Source organism: Drosophila gunungcola (assembly GCF_025200985.1).
Source record: "Drosophila gunungcola strain Sukarami chromosome 3L unlocalized genomic scaffold, Dgunungcola_SK_2 000014F, whole genome shotgun sequence".
Classification (NCBI taxonomy): Eukaryota; Metazoa; Arthropoda; class Insecta; order Diptera; family Drosophilidae; genus Drosophila; species Drosophila gunungcola.
The window spans coordinates 39,732-62,991 of record NW_026453182.1 but is presented as its reverse complement, the minus strand read 5'-3'; the positions used below and the strand labels follow the sequence as shown (position 1 = coordinate 62,991).

At 38.4% G+C, this 23,260-nt stretch overlaps 2 protein-coding genes across 2 annotated transcripts; both read right to left on the bottom strand.

Annotated features, from left to right (window-relative positions):
* Positions 1-2: 2 nt before the first annotated feature.
* LOC128259953 (putative inactive polypeptide N-acetylgalactosaminyltransferase 12) lies at positions 3-1,765 on the bottom strand. Its single transcript, XM_052992600.1, is given in 3 exon segments — positions 3-544; positions 547-619; positions 674-1,765. Coding segments are annotated over 3 exon segments (1,707 nt in total).
* Positions 1,766-2,206: 441 nt separating this feature from the next.
* On the bottom strand, positions 2,207-3,733 carry LOC128260138 (sulfotransferase 1B1-like). The gene is made up of 4 exons (XM_052992919.1): positions 3,447-3,733; positions 2,534-2,940; positions 2,410-2,473; positions 2,207-2,356 (listed from the first exon to the last, which is right to left on the bottom strand). The coding sequence occupies exons 1-4, from the start codon at positions 3,731-3,733 to the stop codon at positions 2,218-2,220; spliced, it is 897 nt and encodes a 298-aa protein (XP_052848879.1). The 3' UTR covers positions 2,207-2,217.
* Positions 3,734-23,260: the final 19,527 nt, after the last annotated feature.

Here is a 23,260-nt window from a genome sequence, read left to right as displayed (position 1 = left end):
CCTTAATAAATCCAGCCCAAAGTATTTTCTGATAGCATGACACTTGGATTTTGATTATCAAGTAACCACCTCTGTTTTCTGTTTGCTTTGTTGCAAAGGCTAAGGAAAATGTTTAGTTTACCTCCCAATTCAAGACACCTCGTATTGCTCACCAGATGATTATTGACCGCATCATAGTGCCAACTCTGTCGGCCTCCAAGACTGTGGCAGAAATCGTATCCCAATTTAAAATCGAGTTGCACTTCTGCACAAATATTTTCGCCCACTCGGAGATCATTGATGTAGGTAAGTGTCCAGTTCTTTAGAGTATTATTTGCACTGCATGGCTCCAGAGTGATAAGTTTACTTCCTGCATTAACTGACAGACAGCTTTTAGGAAATTCGAGAGATTTTACAAATCCTGTGGCATAATCCGAACGATCTTTGGGTTTTATCTGTTTTAGTTCCGGCATAACTTCGCTAACAAACGACTGAAAGGATTGGCAGTCGTATTGTTGGTATAATTTCCGAGATTCACTTAAATCGCCCTCAGAAACATTCAAATTTGGGGCTGGTATTTATAGACTTCTGATTTAAGAACAGGGTTATCTATCCACAGCTCCACAATGCGTTTGAGGTTCTAAAAAAAATTTTTAGGTGGTTTTTAAAAAATTATAATTATATGCAATCATACCCTTGAGACTTGCTGACCCATTTTGCCGAGGTCACCATATCGCTTTAGATAGCTTAAATCCTTGGGCTCCAAGTGACCTACTCTAGAGCAGGGAACTTGAACTATGCGTCCACCACTTCGCCAGACTTTAAAACTAAGTTCCAGCTCAGCGCCGCCAAAACCTTGTAGTTCCTTATCGAAATTCGACAGATCCTGAAACCAAAGAGCTCGAATGGCAAACACGGAAGTCCGTACGGCAGCCACTTCATAAGGATTGGGAAGGAGTATCCTTCTTGCCTTCGAAAGCGGAACTTCTCGTCGTCTCAAACTCCAGTCGTAAACTCCACGCCTCTCTATAGATCGATGGTAGGCCAAAGTTTGCTCATCAAGTTTGTCCAAAACGGGAGTGGCCAGGGTCAAACTTTGCTCCGAAATCGTGCTAAGTAATGGACTTAACCAGCCTTTGGTGACCTCTACCTGGGCATCCACGAAAACCAGATTGTCCGCCTTGGCTTCGTTGCAAGCCAAAATGCGAGCTTTGATCAAGCCCACTGGTTTCTGTAGGTGTAATATTCGTGCTTTTGGGTAGATATATCTGCGCACATAGGTGTCGAAAAAGGTGACCGACAACGGTTCATCCCAGAAGTCCGTGTCACTATGATCGTCCACTAGAATAAGCTCAGCATATAGATGCTTAGGAGTCCTGTCCACCAAACTGTGTAATGTTCTCAGCAGAACTACGAGTTGCTCGTTCCGGAAGATCAAAATTATGCTGGCTGGTCTCATTTCGTCGGAGTCTTCATCGTAGCTGAAATTCAGGCAACGGGAATTTCGAAAGTCCGGCAGTGAACGCCTCAGAGGTATTTTCTCCGCCAACCAAGCATTATAAGCAAATCGCTGCCAACCCTGCGTATACGCAACGAGTTCCGAAGATGGTACACTTAAATACGAGGCAGTTCCGTTTTCTCCCAGTCCCAGATGAGAAAGAGGTCCCATCAGTCCATCCCAACGGCTTAGATCCCTGTGCAGGAGTAAGATCATCAGCAGAATCCACAGGGGTAAGACCGCATATTTCAACCAGGTGTAGTTTAACACAGTTGCTAAAACATCCATGTCCAAGTAGACACTGATCGCTTAATAAACAAATTTGAATATTCCTTTGGAATGGTTCATGGTTATCTTGAGGCGTAACGAATTCATTGTTCCAGTGTTCCAACCTGAACCAGAAAAAAGACTCGCTGAACTGAAGAGCTCAATGAAAAAAAAACTGGTTTTTGGATACATTCAAGGAAATAGAGTGCCAGGAATAACCAATTTGTAAAGAGTATTTATTTTGAATATAATAGATGAACAGATTATTTTGGTGAATATTTTCTCTGCTTGACTTTCTTAAATTACCACTGGTCCGATTGAAATCAATGTTTTTATACTGTTGTGATCTAGAAAGACGGTCTCAACAGCACTGCTAACTTAACAAATATAAAAAAAATCATTAAATCAAAGAAATATTAATATTTAAAACAAATGATAAATATATAAAAAAAATATGATATGATCATAATATTTTATTTTATTGAACCAAATATTTCGGATTCGGTAACTCCATATTCTTCCAAAAACCTCTCGGTTAATTTATCAATCTTATCCTTGTTCTCAGGACTTAACTCATCCTTGTACGAACCAACAATTCCACGCCGCATAAAACTAAAGATACAAAATGATTAATAATTCAAACAGTGATCTAGATAAATACTTACTTAAAATCATCCTTGGTTTTTCGGAGAGTTGACAACAAGCCAGTGCTGTTTCCAAACTTCCTTCCTAAAAAACAAATTTTATTTGAATCTGTAAATTAACTAAAATTGTACGCAATATACAAACCTTTCATGTTTTTAAAGTTCAAGTGCGTAAGGAGTTTATCCATTTCACTTTCGCTTAGTTCTTTGCAGTCCAAAAACCGCGATAATCTCAGAACCACATCTTTGAGATTTCGACTCATTTCCTCGTAGGTAACGAAGAAAACGTTCTCTTCATTGCGCATTCTATAAAAGTCGATAACGTGTGCCCAGTATGAGGTAAAAGCCATCTTGTCAGCAACGAAGTCATCCACGAATTCGTCCAAGCTGCCACGCCAGAAATCGAGTCCAGTCAGAAAGTGAAAGGACGAAACCACAACATCCTTAGGATTTCGGGCCAAGTAAATAATTTTGCAACCCTTCTTCCAGAATTGCGGGGGCAACAGTTGTGCAGGCAAATGCGATTTGATAAATCGAGGATAGTTTGAATATCATTGCACAGCGATATGTAATCCACCCCATCAGAGTATATAGCTGATTTCCTTTATATTAAAAAGTAAAACAATAGTAAAAATTGCCAAATAAATATGCACCCAGTAAACCTTTGGGATTTATGTGGCTCCAACTGCCGGTGGAGCGCCGGAAGAGTGCCGGCAGAGCACGACAATAACAGTATATAAACTCTCACGACACACACACGTTTCCCCGTGCAAATTGCACACATAAATTAAATGGAAGATTTTTAAATATGATGTTACATAGACAGACAGACTTTCGCGAATTGTAGGTTTAGTGTGGGCTTTCATAGTTTCCGATATATCGACGTACAAACGAACGGATAGATAGGCGACTTATATATTCCCTTTTACACCACGAGTAACGAATGCAATCAAATAAAATGTAAATGCCAATAGGAATGATTAATGATTTGTAAAAATTAGATGTCCATACTTCCTTTCCAAATGATTTGTGACCAGCAAGCACTTTATTTAACTTACTCTAAGTATGGACTTCGTATCATTGTATAACTGCTTTGAGCTGCTTCAAAATTCATGTCATTAAGCAAAAGCCAAGCCAATTCCTGCATCCACATCGCTGTCTCGCGTTTGAAGTCATAAATCCGCTGCGAAAACTCCTCAGTAAATCGATCGGGAAGTGTGCACCACCGGTTGCTCCAATCCTGTTTGAGGGGCAACCACTCAGGACCTGAACCATTGGGTCCTTTGCACTGCACCTGAATTAAGGGCACGGATACCGAGGATTTAATCGATCTTCTGGCGTACATCTGGTCTTCTAGCGGTCTTTTTCACCAATGCCGGCACCATTATTAAGAACCAAAAAGTTGGCCCTTATCTTGACGTAGCTGTTATTTGATAAGATTGAGAAATACACAAATAAAATTGTAGAAAGATAATGCACTATATAAGGTATACAAGCAAGCAAGTGGCGCAACGTAGCACATCTTGAGCAGGCTCTTCTAGTAGGCATATATAAGTTTATATAGACTAGCGACATTTCATATGATTAGCAATTAAATTCCATGAACTTGGCTTACTTTCAAGTTGTCTTACAAGTTCTCACTTATAAAACGATTAAATTTTAGTTTTCAGAACAGAAGTGAAGGCTGAAGTACAATTTTGATTATGTAGATTAATTTGAGGTACATCTTGGCTAGTTAAGAACATGGAAATTGTTTCGTCCAAAAGGCACATTAAAATTTAATAGGCTATTAATTGGGCGTGCTTCTATAAGAAGATTCTGAGTTAAGGTGTTCGATTGGTATTATCTCTGAACACAATCAATATAAGACGGCAAGACTAGTACCGACTGCAAAAAGTTGTAGGACAAAAAAAAGTTTATCATCATCGATACTATCGATAGTATCGAACGTTTTTCAGAACGAAGTATTAATAAAAACAAGTCAAAATTCATATTATTTGATTTATCGCTGATTAACACAGCAAATTTTCACGAATACGTATTCACATCATCATTGTCATATAAAGTGTCGCCATGGTGTGCAGGCCCACTGTCTCACTACTTTTATGTCTTAAATTCTAAAGTGCAAATAGCCCTTAAACAAGGAGTTTATAAGCTATAACACAAAAGTAATCTATTATAAAATCTTATCTTGTTTTGGAAAGATCTACATGCAAAAAAAAAAAACATTACAACATTCAAAACTAAGTAAAAGAAAGCTAACTTTGATATACTGAGGCTTAAATACCCTGCAGCTAAATATAACAAAAATGTAAAATGTATTATTTAAATTTTAAATCGATACATTATATTTCGATACTCGTATAGATTTAAAATCAGTGATGAAAAGTATTTTTTAACTTTCCTTTAAAGCAATTTAATTTTTTTACAATAAATACATTTTTGTGACCATATAAATCATCTACAAAATCATCTACATCTAAACTTACTAACATTTTTTTTGCATTTCTGCTGACCAAAAATAGCTGGTTAATTTATACTGAAGACTTGAAGATAATCATAAAGAATGATTCCTAGCGAGAATACTTTTACAAATAGGAGACTTATCAAAAAATCGATAATATCTAGGGAATACATTTTTGTGACAACTTTTCAGCAAAGTTATTTATACCATTATTAAAACAGTGTGGTGGGTTTATATTTTAAAACTTAATTACATTAAATTGAAAAAAAATAAAATAAATGAAAACAGCTTTAAATAGTGTTGTATGATTAATTTTTGTTGTTAAACTTATATTTTTATTAACAAAGTTCCCGTTTCGGAAAGCGAGAACAACATCTTCCTAAGTCCGACATTTTCCCCACCCATTTATTCAGCTGAACCGCAGCCACTAGAGAATTCCCACCCCACACACCTGCCACATACGTGGGCATTATGCATCCATCATTACTCATGCCATAAACGGAATCCACTTAATCTCGCTACGAAACATCCAAACATTTATTAAAGACATCGCACACCGAGGGTTGCCCGCCTTTGCCTGCCCTTTGCCTGGAGATCTTTTCTCCCAATTCTCGAAGACATTCAGGAAAAAACTGCAACAAAAGGTACAATTTATAGTTCGACACCCTTGCCGGATAAGGCCAACCCCCAAGATTTGGGGGGGAGCGCACGCCAAGGACATTGGGTGGGTGGTGAAAATGAATTTGCTGCCGCCCCAAAATTTGGCAAAGACCTTGAAAAAAAATGAAACGAGAAAGAAAGAAAGTGGGGGACTGGAGGTGAGTGATAGAACTTTAAGCTCAAACGCCCGGCCGTATGCAATGAATATTTACGACGAGGTCCTCTGAGGATTACATTGTCGGGCTTTCGGCCTGGGGCTTTATGCAATTGTGCGCAAGTAAAAATCTAATTTATCCACCCACCACCACCCAGCGCTTTGTTTGACAATTGCCTGAAATGATGGCAATGCATTGGCATGAGTTCGGGTCTGCCGGCACGTAATTCTTCCGGGGGAATTCCCCCACAAGGCGGGCCTGGAAAAATCGCTCCGCTTACGCATATCAATGCACCCTTTTCGGGCTACTGAAATTAAAGTCCGAGGATTTGGGGTGGCTTTCCCAAGATCTCAGGGTGGGTGGCTGCTGGATGGGTGGTGGTGTGGTGGTTTGGTGGCTCTGTGGGTTTTGAAGGTCCCAATCCTCATCATAACACCACATGTTCCGAAATTCAACGGCGACGTGGCGTCTACTTCATGTAGATTTCTATCTATTCTATTGTCTGACTTTGTCGCGTGGTAAATTTCGGCATTCATTTCGTTTGATGAGGCGCAAAGTTGTGGAATTTATTGCGTACGGGAAAGAAGTTAAGTGGATTTACGTAAATTAATGAGTTTGCCATGGGGGTTGATGGCAGCCCGAAGCCATTTAAATTGCAATACAGGAGGTTGGTCATGGGCTAAGGAATGCTGGTAGTGGCAATGATTGCATAGGATCGCTAAACGGATCGTCCGAGGATCCCACTGCAGTTATTGCTCTGCTGATTTATGCGCCAAATAATAAACATCAACTGAATGCCGTAAAACATTAAGAGCGCCATCAGTTGGACATTCTGCTGTCTCCAGTGGCTGTACACAGAAAAAAATTATTTCAAAGTTGCTACGCGGAATATGGCAGGGATTTAAATAACATTTTAGTTCAAAATCTGCACATATTTTGAAATAATTATTAAATGTTTCGAAATATAAAATGAATTATATTAATAAGGTAAAATTAAAAGTTTACCACTTGTTTAATTTATGTTTTATAGCAAATTTGATTGATTTTGCATACCAAGAACACATTTAAAAAAAAAACCCTAGTTTAAAGTCAACCTAAATTTTAAGAGCGCCCTTTTTCTTTTGTGTAGCCATCATAGTGGACATACAAAGCACCCACAATAAATTTCACTTATCAAAGTTTTCGCTAGCCGGCGGAGACCAAAATCGAGCAAAGGAAAGACGCGATGAGGGCCATTCGAAAACGGCTGAAAAGAAACCACGACGACGACTAACTTTATTGCACAGCCCCAGATACAGATACTCGTCCTCGGCGCACAGGAGGCGAAAGGGAAAGGCGACAGACGACAGGCGACGCAGGGCTGCGGGAAAATTAAATGTCTTTTGTCAACAGACGTTGCGAAAGGAACACTAAAACAGGAGTCGGAGGATGGAGGAGCAGGAGCAAAAGCAGGATCTGGCCGAAGACAACGGAAAGCGAACGGACAATGACGCACTTTTCGGCCAGAAGTTTGCCCACTCTGATATGCATTAAAAGCGCTTCGGAGGAGGGTGATGCCCGATGGTCGATGCCATGGCTATGGAGAACTCCAATGGAGCGCAGAGCAATCTCGCTGTGCAAACTGGCATCATAATGGGCCACTTATCATGGCAATCACTCAGCAGTCAGTCGGCGAGTTCGCATCTGCACAGAGAAGAATACCTCCTAAGTTGGCTATCGATTTGGTATTTATTCGCAACGAAATCTATCTTTTATCTTTAAGTCACAGAAAAAATTAAATGACTGTCTAGGAATATTTGTTAAAGAAATTGTTTTTAGAACTAGTCAGATTTTACAAATTTATAATCATCATTTCATTTGTAAGGTTTTATAAATGAAGGCGTAAATTGATAGGATCAGTCAAATGTATATTGGTAACAATTCATCATACATTTTTACCAACTAGGTCTGCGGAAAGCGTTAGTCACTCTCTAATCTCTACATTTATAAATCGCAATGCTTTTGTTATTTCAATTATTCACTATTGAAGCGAATTCATTCACTTTTAGTTGGATTTCAATATTGAGGAGAATTTATCCACTTTTAATTGAAAACAATAGAATCGACCACAGCGATACAAATAAATATTTTTTCCTCTGCTTGAGCACAGAGTGCAACTCCAGCGTTATGTTCATGAACACCCCAGAGTTTCGCTAGCAACTTTGCTTTACTACTTTCCGATACTCAATCGTCGTTTGCCTTTTAATACTTTGGGCAAACACATTAAATGGAAATTTCGTGCAAGACGACCAACACCACCGTCCTTTGGCTCAACTGCAGAATAGGATGTCCTGGGGGCAGAGCTTTTCGGACTGATTTTCCGAGAGTGAGGGTGGTGAGCCATGCAAAGTGCCGGCATTTTTGGCAAACAGCAAACAGCAAACGCATTTTTCATGTGACATTTGCACAAAAAAAAAGAAAGCAAAACAAACTTTCGCCCAAGCGTAGGTCTTTCAGCCGACTGTTTGATCTCTTCACATTGCATTGCTTTCCAGAGTTTTTTTTTTCTCCCCCATTTCCCCATCTTTGTCGGCCTGGGAAATCCTTGCGTCAATATGCCCGAAAAACAGTTTGGACGTTTTTTCTCGTTTCGAGTGTTTTATAAATAAAAGTTCGCTTTTTCTCACTCCGCCTCGATGGCTCTGAGGAAAAAATTTCTGTGTGTTTACTTTGAAAATTGCTGTGATTCGGGCCAGTTCGTTTGCATTCCTTGGAAGCAGGACCAAAAAGGGAGGAACTGAAGTGGCCTCTCTAAAGGGGGTTTAAAATTGAATGATTGTTGAATTAGCAGATTAAAATTATTCGCCCTGAGGAGGATTGCCATAATGAAAATTTTTAGTATGCTTGCGCTTAGCATTAGTAGAAATTTAAATACAAATCATATATATAATTGTTTTACAACATCAATAAAACCAGTTGGTTTATTATAATAATCCTTAGTAAAAAAAGTTGGCTTTAAAAAGCTTATTCTTAAAAATACATATTCCATTGCATAATCTAGAACCTATTAAAACAAAATTCACAATAAAGTTCACATTATACATTTCAAAATAAAAAAAAAATTTAATTTATTAACAAAACAAGTCATTGTTAAAACATAATCATTGATGTACAAACCTCAGCTGAAGTGAAAAAATAACACTTATAAATTAAATCAGATCTAATTTTGGACCCAAACAAAACTAGAAATAAATTGAAATTCAAGTTCAAGTTGTGTTCGTCGTATTTGTGTCTGCATAGGCATTTGTACATATATGTATCTGCTTAGGCATTTGTATCTGTATCTGCATATTTGTATATCCAACTGAAGCTGCAGCTCAGGACCCGTCTTTCGGCATCTGAGAGTGCCTAATTAATTGTCAAACATTGCGCGCTATGTGACGTTAATAAATGTCAACTAAATGAGCTGCATGTACAGAAGCCAAGCGAGGCGAGACGAACTACTGAAATGGATGTGGTCCGGGAATCGGGGATATGTGGATAAGGGGATCCTTGAGGGGACGAGTCCCTAAACAGATGCTGATGATGCAGACTGGGGCTACTTAGTGGCGTTGCCAATGCCACATGTTGCACTCGCCGCCGAAAACAAATGAAAACTATTTTAAGCCGATTGTCTGTCGAGTGGCAGGCAGGTGTGACTGAAACTTTGTCTTTCTACAGTGAAAAAAATGATACGGTATATATTTTCCTGTTAAAAACGATATATTTTCCACATTAAACGATTAATTATTAGTAACTTTAATTTGAAGGAAATTGGATGAATAACACCATTACATTTTTGTTAGAAGATATTTTTAAAATTTTTACAAACTAATTTAAACAAATAGCTTCAATTACAGCTTATTCAATATTAATGTCTTATAATACAAAAAATATATATGTGATTTTTGTTAGAAGATATTTTTAACATTTTTACAAACTAAATTAATCATATAAATTTCGGTTATTTTGGAGCTAGTTTCAATAATAATGTCTTAAAATACAAAACATATATATGTGATTTGAAAGGTTAACAAATAAAAGTAGTTGTAGATAATGTTAATCATAATTTGTAATTTAAAGTGCTGAAGTGTAAAGCTGATTGATAGGTATTTTTCTCTGTGCAAATCCGTCTCCTTCGAATCTCCCCAGTCTGTTTACCAAATTAGATGCATTTGAATTGATGTGCGTGCATAAATTACGTCTCAAATCCGTATCTCACTTCGGCTCTGGTTTGCTCGGTGGGTTACTTGCGTTGGGTTGGGCAACTGCCTGTGGACAAGTTTAAATTAAATGTTTAACATTCAATCAGGGCCGTTGGCCAACTCTAACTACTTGTAACTCCAGCCAAAGCGAACCCCTGTCTGTGTCAGCAGTTGAAATGCATTTGTAAACTTTTCTATTTGTCAGATGCGATGTGCGATGTGCGATGTGCGAGATACGAGCTTGGAGCTTCGAGGTACATAAACTTATTCACCCCTCCCTTCTAAACTTGCAATCAAGGCAACTTCCTGCCTGCCGCTTTCACACTTTAATTTCCGGTCTTTATTGTTATAGTTTCTTTGGGTTTATGTTACGGTTTCGGCTTGAGTTGAACTGCGTTCTGGTTGAGTTCAGCTGACAGGCTCTATATGGCTCAAGTGGTTTCGGTGATCTGTCATTTGAGGAGGGGAGCTCAAAGCGACTAGGATGTGGACAACCGCGTTTTGGAATTGAAAAGTTAGATGGGAAAATTAATTAACATGAAGGAGCATAGCGGAGCAAGTTAATGAGTAGATCTGGCAAATTGTTTTGGAAGCAGTCGTTATGCTGCACCTAGAAAATATATTTTTCAAAAAAGTGTTTTAAGTTTGTATTAATTTTTACTAATCAAATTAAGTAAGTAGTATAAATGGATTATTCGCAAGTGGCTTGTTGTGCTAAGCCATAAGTAAAAAAGTAAATATTTAAAGCTCATAATTCTTCTTAATACACTTTTTCTGCCAATGTGTACGACTGGCTTTAAGCATGTGGTAATGGTAAGTGATCAGCTCTCACTGCAAGCGAATTTAAACTCCAGCCAAAGGCCAACTTTCCCTAACTTCCTGATATATCATTGACATATCATCCAGCTGAACTTTCGCATCTGGCCCCGGGCTAACAACCTTCAGCAGACACACACACAAAAAATGCGAGACTTGGCAAGCTGAATCCGCATTTACACCTGCATGCAAAGCCACCGAGGAAATCTCCTCTTACCTTGGGTCACTTTCAGCTCTGCACGCCATAGAAGGGTTTACACCGTGGAGCGGGGATTCCCGCACCACACACTTAACCCACCCGCACACACTTGTCTCATTTGGTATTTGTTCTACGTTGAAAGTGTGAAAGCGGCGGAGAGGTGTGGGCAACATGGTATAAATATGCGCTTGGGGTTAAATTCTATTTGAACTTTCTACATCCGTTTTTGTGCCGGCGAAAAGGAGATCAGAAGCGGCAGAAGCGGGGAAACATTTCATTCACACTTTCATTACAGTGCAGTCTGTAGAATATATTGCACCCCGGGGCGTTTGTCACAATCCGTAGTCGGAGTCGGAGTCTGAGTCTGAGTCCGAGTCAAAGTCAGCGATGGACCCTCGAACTGAGGAGATATAAGTAGGTATATACTAGTAGTATTTGCATTGCAAATCGCCTTTCAGCGGCTGCCAGGCGGAAGTTCTCTTGTGGCAATTGCATTGGAATTCCCACTTTTCTGCAGATACCTTTGGATATCTTTCACATCGCCACAATGCAGCGCAATTAGTTGATAGCCCGCCTCGTGCAACTCATTTCCCGAACAACATCAGGGAAAATAGGAAAATAACGCCCAGTCACGCGGCTACATTAATCAACATTGGCTGCAGTCCCGCCATGCAAGTTGCAAGTTTCAAGTTGCCAGTTTTTAGTTGCCAGTTGCATTCCATTCGGATGTAGGTGCCGGGTTCAGTTCAGCTCAGCCCAGCTCAGTTCCGAAGATTAATTAAGGTCAGCAGGGAGTTCAGGCTCAAAAGAATGCCGCCTCCAAAGCCTGACCTAGTCCAGTCATGCCAACTAATATGGGAAGCGCGGCGGAGTCTTCTCGATTCTCACTTCCTTCCCTTCGCCACTAAATCAAATTCCTTCACCTTTCGGCCCCTGCACATCAAAATAAATGTTTAAAATTAAATTCTTGTATTGCAGCTTAAGCTTATGTTAATAACAGCAATAAATTAGATTAAATTCGCAAATAAAAAAAGGATGTTATTAAAATTGTATAGTTATAAGTCCTCCAAACATAAATTTATAAAAATTTTAATATCTAATACACTTTTTGTACTGATTTTTATTTATAAACTATTATTATAAGTGACTCTAAGAAATTGTTTGCGATGAAAATGTCAATTGATTAACATGTTACAAAATTTAATATTTTAATATTCTAGCCCAAACGTTATATTTAGAAATCGTGCTATGTGTATAAATTTATATTTTTTTTATCAGAACACATGAGTTGAATAAAATGATTATTTATATTAAACCCAATAAAATGACGTTGAAACTTCCTTTTAATATTTCGAAAATGTTTCATATTAGAAAAATATCCTTCTGAATTCTGCATATTAAAATTGTTAAATATACATAAATACGAATAAGGTAATGGGTAAGTTAAAGTAAATATATGCTTCTACACAAAAAAAAAATTGTCATAAAAAATTTCGCAAAAATAGGAGTATTTAAATAAACTTTTGTGGTTTACAGTTAAGCCTTGAACTGCAGTATTAGACTCTTTTGTATAGAAATGAAACAACATATTATATAAGCTATATTATTTAGTATCGAAGCAATACTTATTCTTTAATACTATCCGTAGTTTATTTCAAGACACTCTTATATAAACTAAACTTGTAACTTAGAGAGTCATTAGCTAAAAAATAGTTTAGTGTATTTCTTTTTCTCGTTTTTGGTTTTCTTAAATATTTTTCCGAGTGTAAGATCTAAGCCCCACACGCAGTAGCGCAGTTAGAAAAGTGCTTCCGAAATCTGACTTGACTTGAAGGCATCTTGATGCATGTCGAATGCAGGGTAATGAGCGGGGGGTGGTCCACCATATGTGGTCCACATCGATATTGTTAACGGGAGAAATGTACGATGAAATCGGCTTTAGGAGTCATCAAACATCATCAATTTAGTCAATGGTCAGCCCACTGGGGTGTCCTTCGCACGAGAGTCGCTGCACTTCCAAATTGCAAAGTCAAACAGGATGAACTTTTTCTGGGGGATGACCCTCAGCCCGGGAAGCTTACAAGTAATTAAGGGTGGCAATTTTAAGACGAATCCTTGGGGTAAGGTGTTCCCCCGAATGGTTCGATGGATTCGTTCGGATTGGACATGTAATTGAGGGGGGTTCGCCGTGGGGGTGTCGCTTCTGTCGCCCTGAAGTACGTGATAAGGGCATTAATGATGGCTAAGCCGCCACCTCCGGACAACCAAATAAAACTTGATGAGTTTCAATTATTCTTCAGACAGGGAAATGCCTGATGATAAGTCGAATTTTAACTAAGAATGCTTCTATAAGCAATTAACTTTCGTTCCTCTCTTTGTTTTAGATCTTGGATAAAGAAAGTCATCAGCTTTATTAGGTGAGTGTTCAAAATAGTGAAAACTTAATTGGAATTCAATTTAAGATAAAACATGAATTTTTTAATAGATGAAAAGTGGGAAACAAGTGGGAGCTAAATACAAGCACTGTTATGCAATTCATAAAAGAAAGGCAAAGGAAATTGAAGAAATGCTCTCACTTCTTAATCATTAATATTAGTCAAAGGAAATTATTTTCCTTTCCGCCATTTCGTAAAGAGTTCTAAATTGAAAGGCAGCGTTTATTGCGTAAATTGAATGCATAAAACGATTCCTATTTAATTCATTTGCGAAATGTCTTTTATATAAATGCAAATGCTAAGCAATTAAAATAAATTAGTCAACCAAAACACCAATTGAATAAATAAATTGCTTCTTACCTAGAAGAAAATTCTAATAAATTAGTTCACCAAAACCATAATTGCCCAATCCAATGTATGGACCACAAGTTTAACGATAATTTACGGTCAAGAGGATACCACATCCATCAATATTTTGCACCTTGCTGCTCTGTTTTCATTCTCAGCATCATTAGGGATTCTAACCACAGGATTTCAGTCAGACAACGTCCTTCTCACATGGAATTATCAAATTGCACCTGCTGAATTCATTTAATTTTGCTAACGATCTGCCTGAAAGCCTGCAAACCAGACACAAAAAACCAAAAAAATAAACCCAAACAAACCGAAATATTTGTCTTCAGCTGTTTAAAGTGCTACACATAACCAAGCGCAAACATCATTAATTTTGCACGTAATTATGTGAGCCAAGTGGTGAAACACCTAACCGAAAACCAGACCAAAAACCCCGCCAACCAAGCTGCAAAAACACAAAACTGTAAATCAGTGCAATTAAATGCGACTTTTCAGCAAAATGTACCGAAAATTTATGACAACAAACGAGACTAATTACGCGACGAGGAACAAGAAACCGAAACGAGCGAAAATCTGATGATGAAGTTGGGGCGACGATGAAGTCGGCGACATTGTAGATACTGTGAATTGAGCGCAATAAAAAAGTCCTCTGGCCAAAAGGCGCGACAATAAAGCCCTAAACGAGACCAGAACCAACATTAATCAAGGACCTAATGAGAGCAGACTCGCCGGGGAAAAGTATCTAGTCTGGGTAGGAACTTATCGCCAACTCGTCATCGATATTTTGGCCAGCAATACATCAAACAGAAAGTATACCCTGGAGTTGAGGCACAGCCCACTTAACTAAACTGACAGTTCAGCTGCTACAATTTAGTCGATTAACGTCAGATCAGCAGACGATCCAGACTTTTTGAATCCCTGTTTCGGGGGATCAGCCCGTTGCGATCGTTGTTTCCTCTCTTTTTTCTGGCCCGGCAACCTGTCGTCATCAATTTTATGCAGTCGTCCGGGCCCGAAAAAGTGGCAGCTGCTTGGCCTGGTCAACAAACAACGGCCAAAATCACTAAGTGGCCCTCATTGCCGCAGGTAGCTGACGGCAGCAGACGGCACCAGGAGGCACGATCATTGATCAATGATCTTCAGGACAAAGGGCAATCCAGCAGCGAATGCGATTGTGCACTTAAAAAAGGGAATTTGATTCTTGAAATTGTACTTAAAACTCCATCCTTAAAATGAAATTGAGCTTCCTTTAATGATTTGAAATAATTAAAGCAGTTCTTAAGGTTTTTAACTTTTTCTCACTCAAAAATAATGAATTAAAAATTTTGCACTACGCTGAAATAAAAGTTTCTACAGTCTATTTATTGAATATCAACCATTAAAATTCCTTTTTTTTTGTGTATATTTGCAGTAAAGACATAAAAATGGCAAAAAAAATACTTTATAATTATATTATTATTTATCCTCTATTTTGTGTTCTCTAACGAGTAATTTTACAAAAAACTTTTTTAGATGACTAATGCCTCTTTACACTGTATTAGTTTTTAGTTTGTTTAAATAAATTTAGTAGCTTAATAAGTGATATGCGATATAAATTAAATGGTAATTTACTTGTGAATATATAACATATATTCCAAATTATATCTACATTTTCAATTTATTAACTTTTATTAGTATTTAAGTACTCAACAAGCAAAGCAAACATTTTTTTCGAGTGTTTTACTAAACTCAAGCAGTGGGCAGGTGACTTTTTACCTTCTGCTGTTTCGTTTGAATTATGAAATTATGCATCTTAAAGAAAGTTAATCCCCGCAGATGCGTATTCCCCCATTGAGTGCCAGTGCCAGAGATTTCCTAACGTTACATGATATGTGACCAGATCTCTATCACCATCGAGCCAGGCCATCAGAAGTGTAATTAAAAATCGTTCATGTGGCTCGTTTCCATTATCTCTGTATGGGAATCTATTGATTGCCTTTCCTGGAACCGCGCTGCTGGCTTGTTAGTTTAACAAGCTGGAGGAGAAGCTGCGACTACCAAAAGCCAGGAGACTGCGGCTGACCATTTGTTCGGCCGGAATTAATGGTCAGCCGAGGTCCAGGGCCCCATCTGTTGTTGGCCAAAGGCTAGAGAGCCATACGATTTTGGTGGCCCGAACGCGTGTCTGCATTTAATTTAATAATATGGTGTCATGTAGCAGTTGTTAGGATGCGCTAAATGCCCCATCCTTTGTCTACGAAAACTCGGACTGGCATCTGTCTGAGTCGGAGCTGTGTAACCCAATGCCAGACAGCTCTCGTAGACAAAAGCAAGCAAACCAGAACCTGAACCTGAACCTGAACCTCAATGGAAGTTATAGCGAAGTGTTGTTCATTTGAGAGGACTTGGGCTCGATAGGTTCGCATTTGAATGCTAACAAGGGCGTGCGCTGAATGGCCTTTAAAGTAGGTGCCTGAAATGGTTGAAATTCCCTTTAATTAAATACGAGAAAGTGCATAAAGATCCTTCGGTTGAACAACTACCAATAGCCGATCCAGTTACCTCAAGTGCCGGCTCTTAGTTTGCGCTTCTACTTAACAGCTTAAGATCGTATCTTTAAGTATGTGAAAGAACCGTGAGATATGATGCAAATAGCAGATAGGTATCGCCACTTGAGCTGACCACACAGTCACTTTTCCAAGTCACCCTTAGATGTTATATAATAGCTGGAAAATGCGGATAAATTTTAGCTTGAATGGTATATCCAAAATTATAAGTAGTAGGTTTTTTAGTTACTAAACAAACTATTAAGCTATTGATAACAATACAAAAACAATGTTTTGAATTTTGTGTTATCTATTAGTTTATATAGTGTATATAGTTTATTGGTGTTTGCCTTAAGTCAATAATGTTAATATTTAATTTTCCATAGTATAATGACCAGTGCCTTAACAATAAGAATATGCTTGTAGCGCTGGGATAAAATATTGAATAAATTAAATTAAATTAAAGTCGTCTTAACCATGTTTATATTAAGGTAACCTTATCCATTTATCTATATTAATTAATTACATTTTTAATTGAAGTTAACATATAATACTTGTAGCGTCAGGATAATAAAAAAAATAAATAAATAAAATAATTCAATATTAATCACCTTTACTCCATTTACTTTGTTGTATGGAATAAATTTAAAATACCTCTTTGTACAGAATTAGGCTTAAAGTAAAATATTTAAAATTCCTATATAGTGTTAAAGTACTTTAGTAGATTTAAGAAAATTCTAGCCATGAAATATGCCAAACACATAATACCTTATCTTTATGTGAATCACATTGCAGTAATCCAATCTCATCTGTGCCACAACAACATTACCACTCTGCTGAAGTAGAATTCCTCAAAAGCGCTCATGTTTATTTGCATTCATTTTAGCATGCCATAATTCGTTTTATATTATTCACTGTTTTTTACGCTGTCCCCCTCCTGATTATCATGCTGCGTGTCCCATCAGTGGAGTGTCCTCGCAGTTATTACATATGCAAATGGCAAACAGATTTATATACACCGAAAATGTTGACAGGACTCCAACCAGCTTTTATTCCCCAACTTTGCAAATGTGGAACTCCGCCATGGCCATCGCCATCCCCCGCATACCATTCAAATGCAAATCCCCAAACTAATTTCTGTTTCGACAAAATATTCACGGCTCGTTGCACTTTTTGGGGCCACATATCAGACGGGATATCAACCCTTTTGAGGGTTCAGATGGGTTCGCCAGCTGGTCCATGGCTGAAATGCACAGTACCACTACATAATACATAATACAATCGTAAAATTTGTTGCCACAAAAGCCACTTGGAAATATTAAAAACAGCCGCAGGACAATGACAGTCACGCTCTCCAATAAATCGCTTACGCACAACTTTTCCCTCCGCTCCACGACGAGTGATGAAAAATTTTCCATTTTCATTTCTATGCTACTTACATCCAATAAAATCTAATAATTTTCGGGCATCATTTTGGGGGTTGCGATGCCAATTTCTGGGAGGCTGTCGCTGACAAAACAGCTACAAACAATTGGCAACACTTGTGTGTGGGTGGGTGGCAGTTGGGGGGAAAAACCACCCTCAAGTAGTGCACTTGCCACACATAAAGGGTGAGGGGGGATTATCCAAGAAAATTGGGGGAGTTATTGCAATCAAAACGAAATCATTTTTATGCGATCCCCGCTTCCATTCCGCACGACAAGCTCTCTCCTCTGATATATGCGATGTAATTAAAGTCCGGACCACGAAATCAGTTTTGGTTTAGTGCAATAGTTTTGTGGTGGCCTCCGCTGAATGCGGGGGTGGTACGAAGGCCGGGGCGGTGGGTAAAATAGTGGGTGGTGGGGCGTGTCGGTTGATTGCAAATTGGTCCATGGCCTGTTGGTGACGTGTCTTTGATTACGCCGCAAGTCGCTGGCGCTGTCATCGTGTTCCCGGCTTCTGGCTTCTGGTTTCTCGCTTCTGGCCGAGATTCCCGGACTCCTTGCTGTTTGTTTTTAATATAAATGCAAATTTCGCCAACGGCATTCGCCAGGCGTCGTCCGTGGTACATATGTGTGTGTGTGTGTGTGTGTGTGTATGGGCCTGTTCCGGAGATCTGTCATAATTAATATTTTGAAGCTTTGGCTTTGGCCACGGCATCGCAATGCGTGCGGATGTCTAGTACTAGTTGCCGGACGCATATTAAACAGAATGGTTGTCAGGCACTCGAAGAAAACTCTTCAAAAGATAATCTTAATTTGGTTTCAAGGGCAATTGTATGTAAATAATGAGTAGACTTATTTAAAAGTAAGTGAAAATACACACCAATAATAATAAACATACTGGCATCGTTAAAATTAAACAAATAAAGTGCCACCTAAAACAAAACTTAGTTAGAAGCTAATTTTTAAAAATATATATTAATGTTTAGAATTATACAATAACCATAATGCCTCAAATGGGAGATTAGTAAGTTTAAAAGAGTCAATACCATTTTTAAATATTAATTTTACATACACATTTAAATACCATTAAATTTCCAGTTACACCAAAGTATTTATTGCCAAAGATTGGTTTTAGATTCGATAAATAAATAGAATAGCTTTTATTTTAGCAACATATTTTTGCGAGTGGGGCCCAAACAACTATGCCGCCGGCCTATGAGCAGTTTTAATGCATTCTAAAGTTTTTGACAGTCCCACACTTCACTTTCGTATCTGAGTGCTGAGCCAAAGGATCACGCCAGTGTCCTGTCTCCAGTGACCAGAGTCCTGTGAGGGTCCTGGTCCCATTCGAGATCCGGGTGAGGGTTTAATTTATGACTTGCAATTAGCAGTTGGCAAATGTGTAATTTTCATAGATGCAGAGGCCTTCCGGAGTTGATATATAATGATAGGACATGCCTCTATGGCATATTCGGGCTAATCGAGATTTGAATTTCCCAGCCATTTTGGACAAAGGGCAGCTTAAACTTTTAAGTGGAGTTGAATTTGCGCAATATTAGGTTGCCATTTAATTGTGGTAATCTTACGCTACTCGAAAAGTCGTACATTCGGCACAAAGTTTCAACTAATTTGTGTCAAAATATGAAGCTTAATCTGGGTCAGAGCCAAAGTTGCAGCTTATCATAATAAATAGTTCACAAAGTAACTTTAATCTGCGCCTGAACAAGTTTTTCATTACAACGATTTACGGAGGAAAATAAAATCAACAACTATCCCGCAAAGAGCCAAAGTTCAGTACTCCAGATTCCTTAACAATTCAACGCACTGCAGCAGTAATTTCTCCGCTCCAGACATTCGTTCTCCGTAAGCTGCAAAGGCAAGCTCAAATATTTATAATGCTGTCCGACACTTGGTTGACCACAACTGCTGGCCCGGCCAAGAACATTGACCGCAGCCCGAAAAAAAACACACTCGAAACGAGGCAATCGGAGGGGAGGGAAAGACAATAAATTGATTTTTGTATCTCCTCGGCGAACAAGTGCAGGATTCCGGCAAAAGGAATACACATATACATATATCCAGAGCGTTCGCTTGCTCGCACACGCCCAGATAATTATGAAATTTGAGCCAAAGGAAATCTAAAAAACCCAAAAATAAAAGAAATAAGAACAACAAATTCTACAGAAAGCAAAAATCAATTTATGAAGCGAACACGCCCCGAAAACTTTCGAGGAGCGACGTTTAACTGCAAAACGCCCAACTTCAAGGCGTGTCCGGGCAACAGACATTTGAAAGGATACAAGGCGAAGGACCGAAGGAGCGAAGTACAATGCCGGGCAGCAGCATATGCGAAAGGGATAATAATTCACCGGCCGAGAGGCGATGGGAACAATGGTCGCATAACTCAGGCGCGCCAGATGAACTAAGGACATGTAGGGATACAGCGAAATGACCGACCGCATTATGGACCTGGGATCGGCCCTAACTCAAAGGACACGCGCACAGCGGGATATGTGTGATGTCCTTTGGCCAGCGTTTGATGTGCGGCGGCGGCGACTAGAAATTGACATTTAATGAGCAGAATCCTCGCTCCCACGCAGCCTCGATGCTAGTTTTGTTCCAAACACTAAAACAAAAGTATTAAAAATGTTTTTGATATTTCATTATTTTACCCAACAGTTTATACCTATGTATAAGTATATAAACTTAGGCGGTGGATTTAAAAATATAGTGTTCTGAAAATTGTGAAACCAATTTTGGTTTAATTCTTTTTTAAACAGTGCATTCAAAATCCAAAATGTATATATTTAGCTTTCTTTAACAAAACATTTTTAGTAAATACCATTAAGTAAGCTATCTTTTTATTTTTTTTTAATTTTTTAGCGTTTAAATGAAGTAAGTAACTTTTCTGAGGAAATAAATTTATATTTCAAATGATTCAGTTAGTTTATAATGTTTAAGAAACAACTTGCAAATATTAACAAAAAAAATTCTATTTTTTTGACTCAATTTAAAATGAATTTTTTTAGCTATAGAGATTTCATCGAATTTTTCTTGAGTGCAATCATAAATCCCGGCTAGCCAGGAGCTCGTTTGTGCAACACCTTTTGTTATCGCCGAAAACACTTGTCCTGGGGTCCAGTGCTCCTCGCTGCTCAGTCGGTTGGCAAATATTACATTGTTACCTGGACTGTCGCTTGTTTGTTGTCTGGTGTCCGTCTGGTCGATGGGGATTTTCGATTAGCTCTCACACATATCAAAATCGGACGTTAATTGTTTTCAGGTTCGTGGCATGTCAACAGCTTCAAGCACGTCGCCGGGTTCACCGAGGTTTTCTGCTCGATTTATCTGTCTAGCCGGTTAAATTTTATGGATTTGTTTTGTTTGCTTACACTGAGATTGCAACAATTACTTATAATCATTGTTGCAAGGCAGTGTCTTAAAGCCTGGGCTTAAGGAGTGTTTTGTTGTGATTTTTGGTGACCATATCTTCTTGAGATTGCAAGCTTAAATCAACCATTGATCTTATCTATTTACATCTTTAGATTTAAATGATCTATAAAGCTTAGACATTAATACACTCATTTTAATTGACAATGAAGGTGTACACAAGTTGCCTAAAAACAAATAAGTTTAAGAATAACCTATGATCTTTTCTTATCATAATATTTGAATAACTTATTAAAACTTTATTTTTAAGCTTGGCTAAGACTTTTTATTAAAAAACTAAAATACTTTTCAAACCTTAAAGTGCTATTGATTGCCTTGCATGTGGCATTTCTTTGCTCACAAGCAATTTGTACTTGCTATTAAAATCACAGTTTCCCTCATTTCACACACATTAACTTTGAATGGAGTGCTCGCAAATCGCTTGACTTTTGCGCTTTTGTTTGTCCTTCCAATGAATTAAAAACCCCGGCACACACGCAAACATATCAGCGCAAGGCAAACAAGTGCTGAGGCGAGACAAGGGTCCTCCACTTTGACCACATTGCGGCCAAGTACTGGTCGCATTCTGGCCGAACAGCACCAGCTGTTGTTGCGATCCACCCACCCAAGGTCCAAACAGCCCACCCATCCATCCACCCATCCACCCACCACCTTACAGCCACCACAAATTCCACCCGCGAAACAACCGACTGAATTCTAATAATTTTAAACAAAAACAAACTTTCTGGCCACATGCCTCATGCCCATGCACTTCGGCATTACAGAAATTACAATGAGCGAGTTTAGAGAATTCGTTTCGAAATTTCACGCCACCGTCTGTGACGAAATTTTTTTATGCCAAAGGACAAGTGCAGCGTCGAAGGATGAGTCGATGAGTCACCCCCTTTTTCAGAGCGGCAACCCCCGGGTGGCAAGTGGAAATACATAGGTTGCAACACGAAACCGAATCCGAGACCCAAAAAAGCATCGCAACCCCGTAGACACACAGTTGCCACTTTTAATCAGCATGAAAGTTCCCGTTCTGCCCGGCTGTTCAGCTATTTAAAGGCCCCCCGAATTCCCCCCAACTTAAAAACTCAGCCTGAACCTCAGCCGAAAATGAAAATGAAAATTTCTATACTGCGTTAGTTTGGTTTTTTGTTCGAGGCGAAATAAATGAATGCATGAATTCCAAAGCAATTTTGATGTTGACATTGAGTAATGTTGGCCCCGTTCAGCCTGGCTGCCTTATTCCTACAGCTCCTTCAGGTGGGTGGTTGTTTGGTTTGGCATTTTCATATCATTTTCGAATATTACATGCGGATTAGCATTTCCTCATTGGGATTGCAACAAAACGTGTGCCCATCTATTGGGGGGATTTTCGGTGGGGTGTTTTGGGCGGTGGCATGGGGAGCACTGCAAAGGGGGTGGCTCACTGCAGTGGGTGGGTGTGGGTGGTGTGGGTGGTTTGCCCTTTTGTCTGAGGGGAGTGTGCTGTCGATTACCCTCGGAAGGTGTTTTTTAGTGCCCTTAAAGGTTTTTGTTCCAAAGAAATTAAAGTTGTTAGCATATTGCCGAAACACGGAAATTGATGCAGAATGAGATAAAAGGAACAATGAAGGTTTAGGAGAAAGTGTTACACAATATAACAGGTTATTTCATTGAGAGCACTTTAGGAACATTGTGGAACAATTAGAAAAATGATGTTGTTGTTTAATACCATGTTTAATAAACATAGTTAATAAAATTAAAACTATGAGACCCAATCATCTAAAATATGTGGTTTAATAAACCGCAGCTCTTGTTGTTAACTCAAATAAATTTAATAGAACAATAAACATAAATTAACTGAATGAATGAATATAGTTAATATATAGTTAATAAAATTTAAACTATAGGACACGGTCATCAAAAATATTTAGTTGAATAAGATACATCTATTGTTGTTTTTACATTAACTCAGATGAATTTAAAGAATAAGTACTAAAATAGAACAATAAACATATGTTATTTCAAATTCTTCACAAACATGAAAACTTTAAGCTTAAGAATTCATGTAACCATTATTTAAAGCTTACTGTTGTGAAATTTCGACACGACTTATTCTTAGTTTAAACCATTTCTAAAACAAATAAACTTGATTTAATCAAAATAACAGTTATTAACCAATTTTATACAATAATTT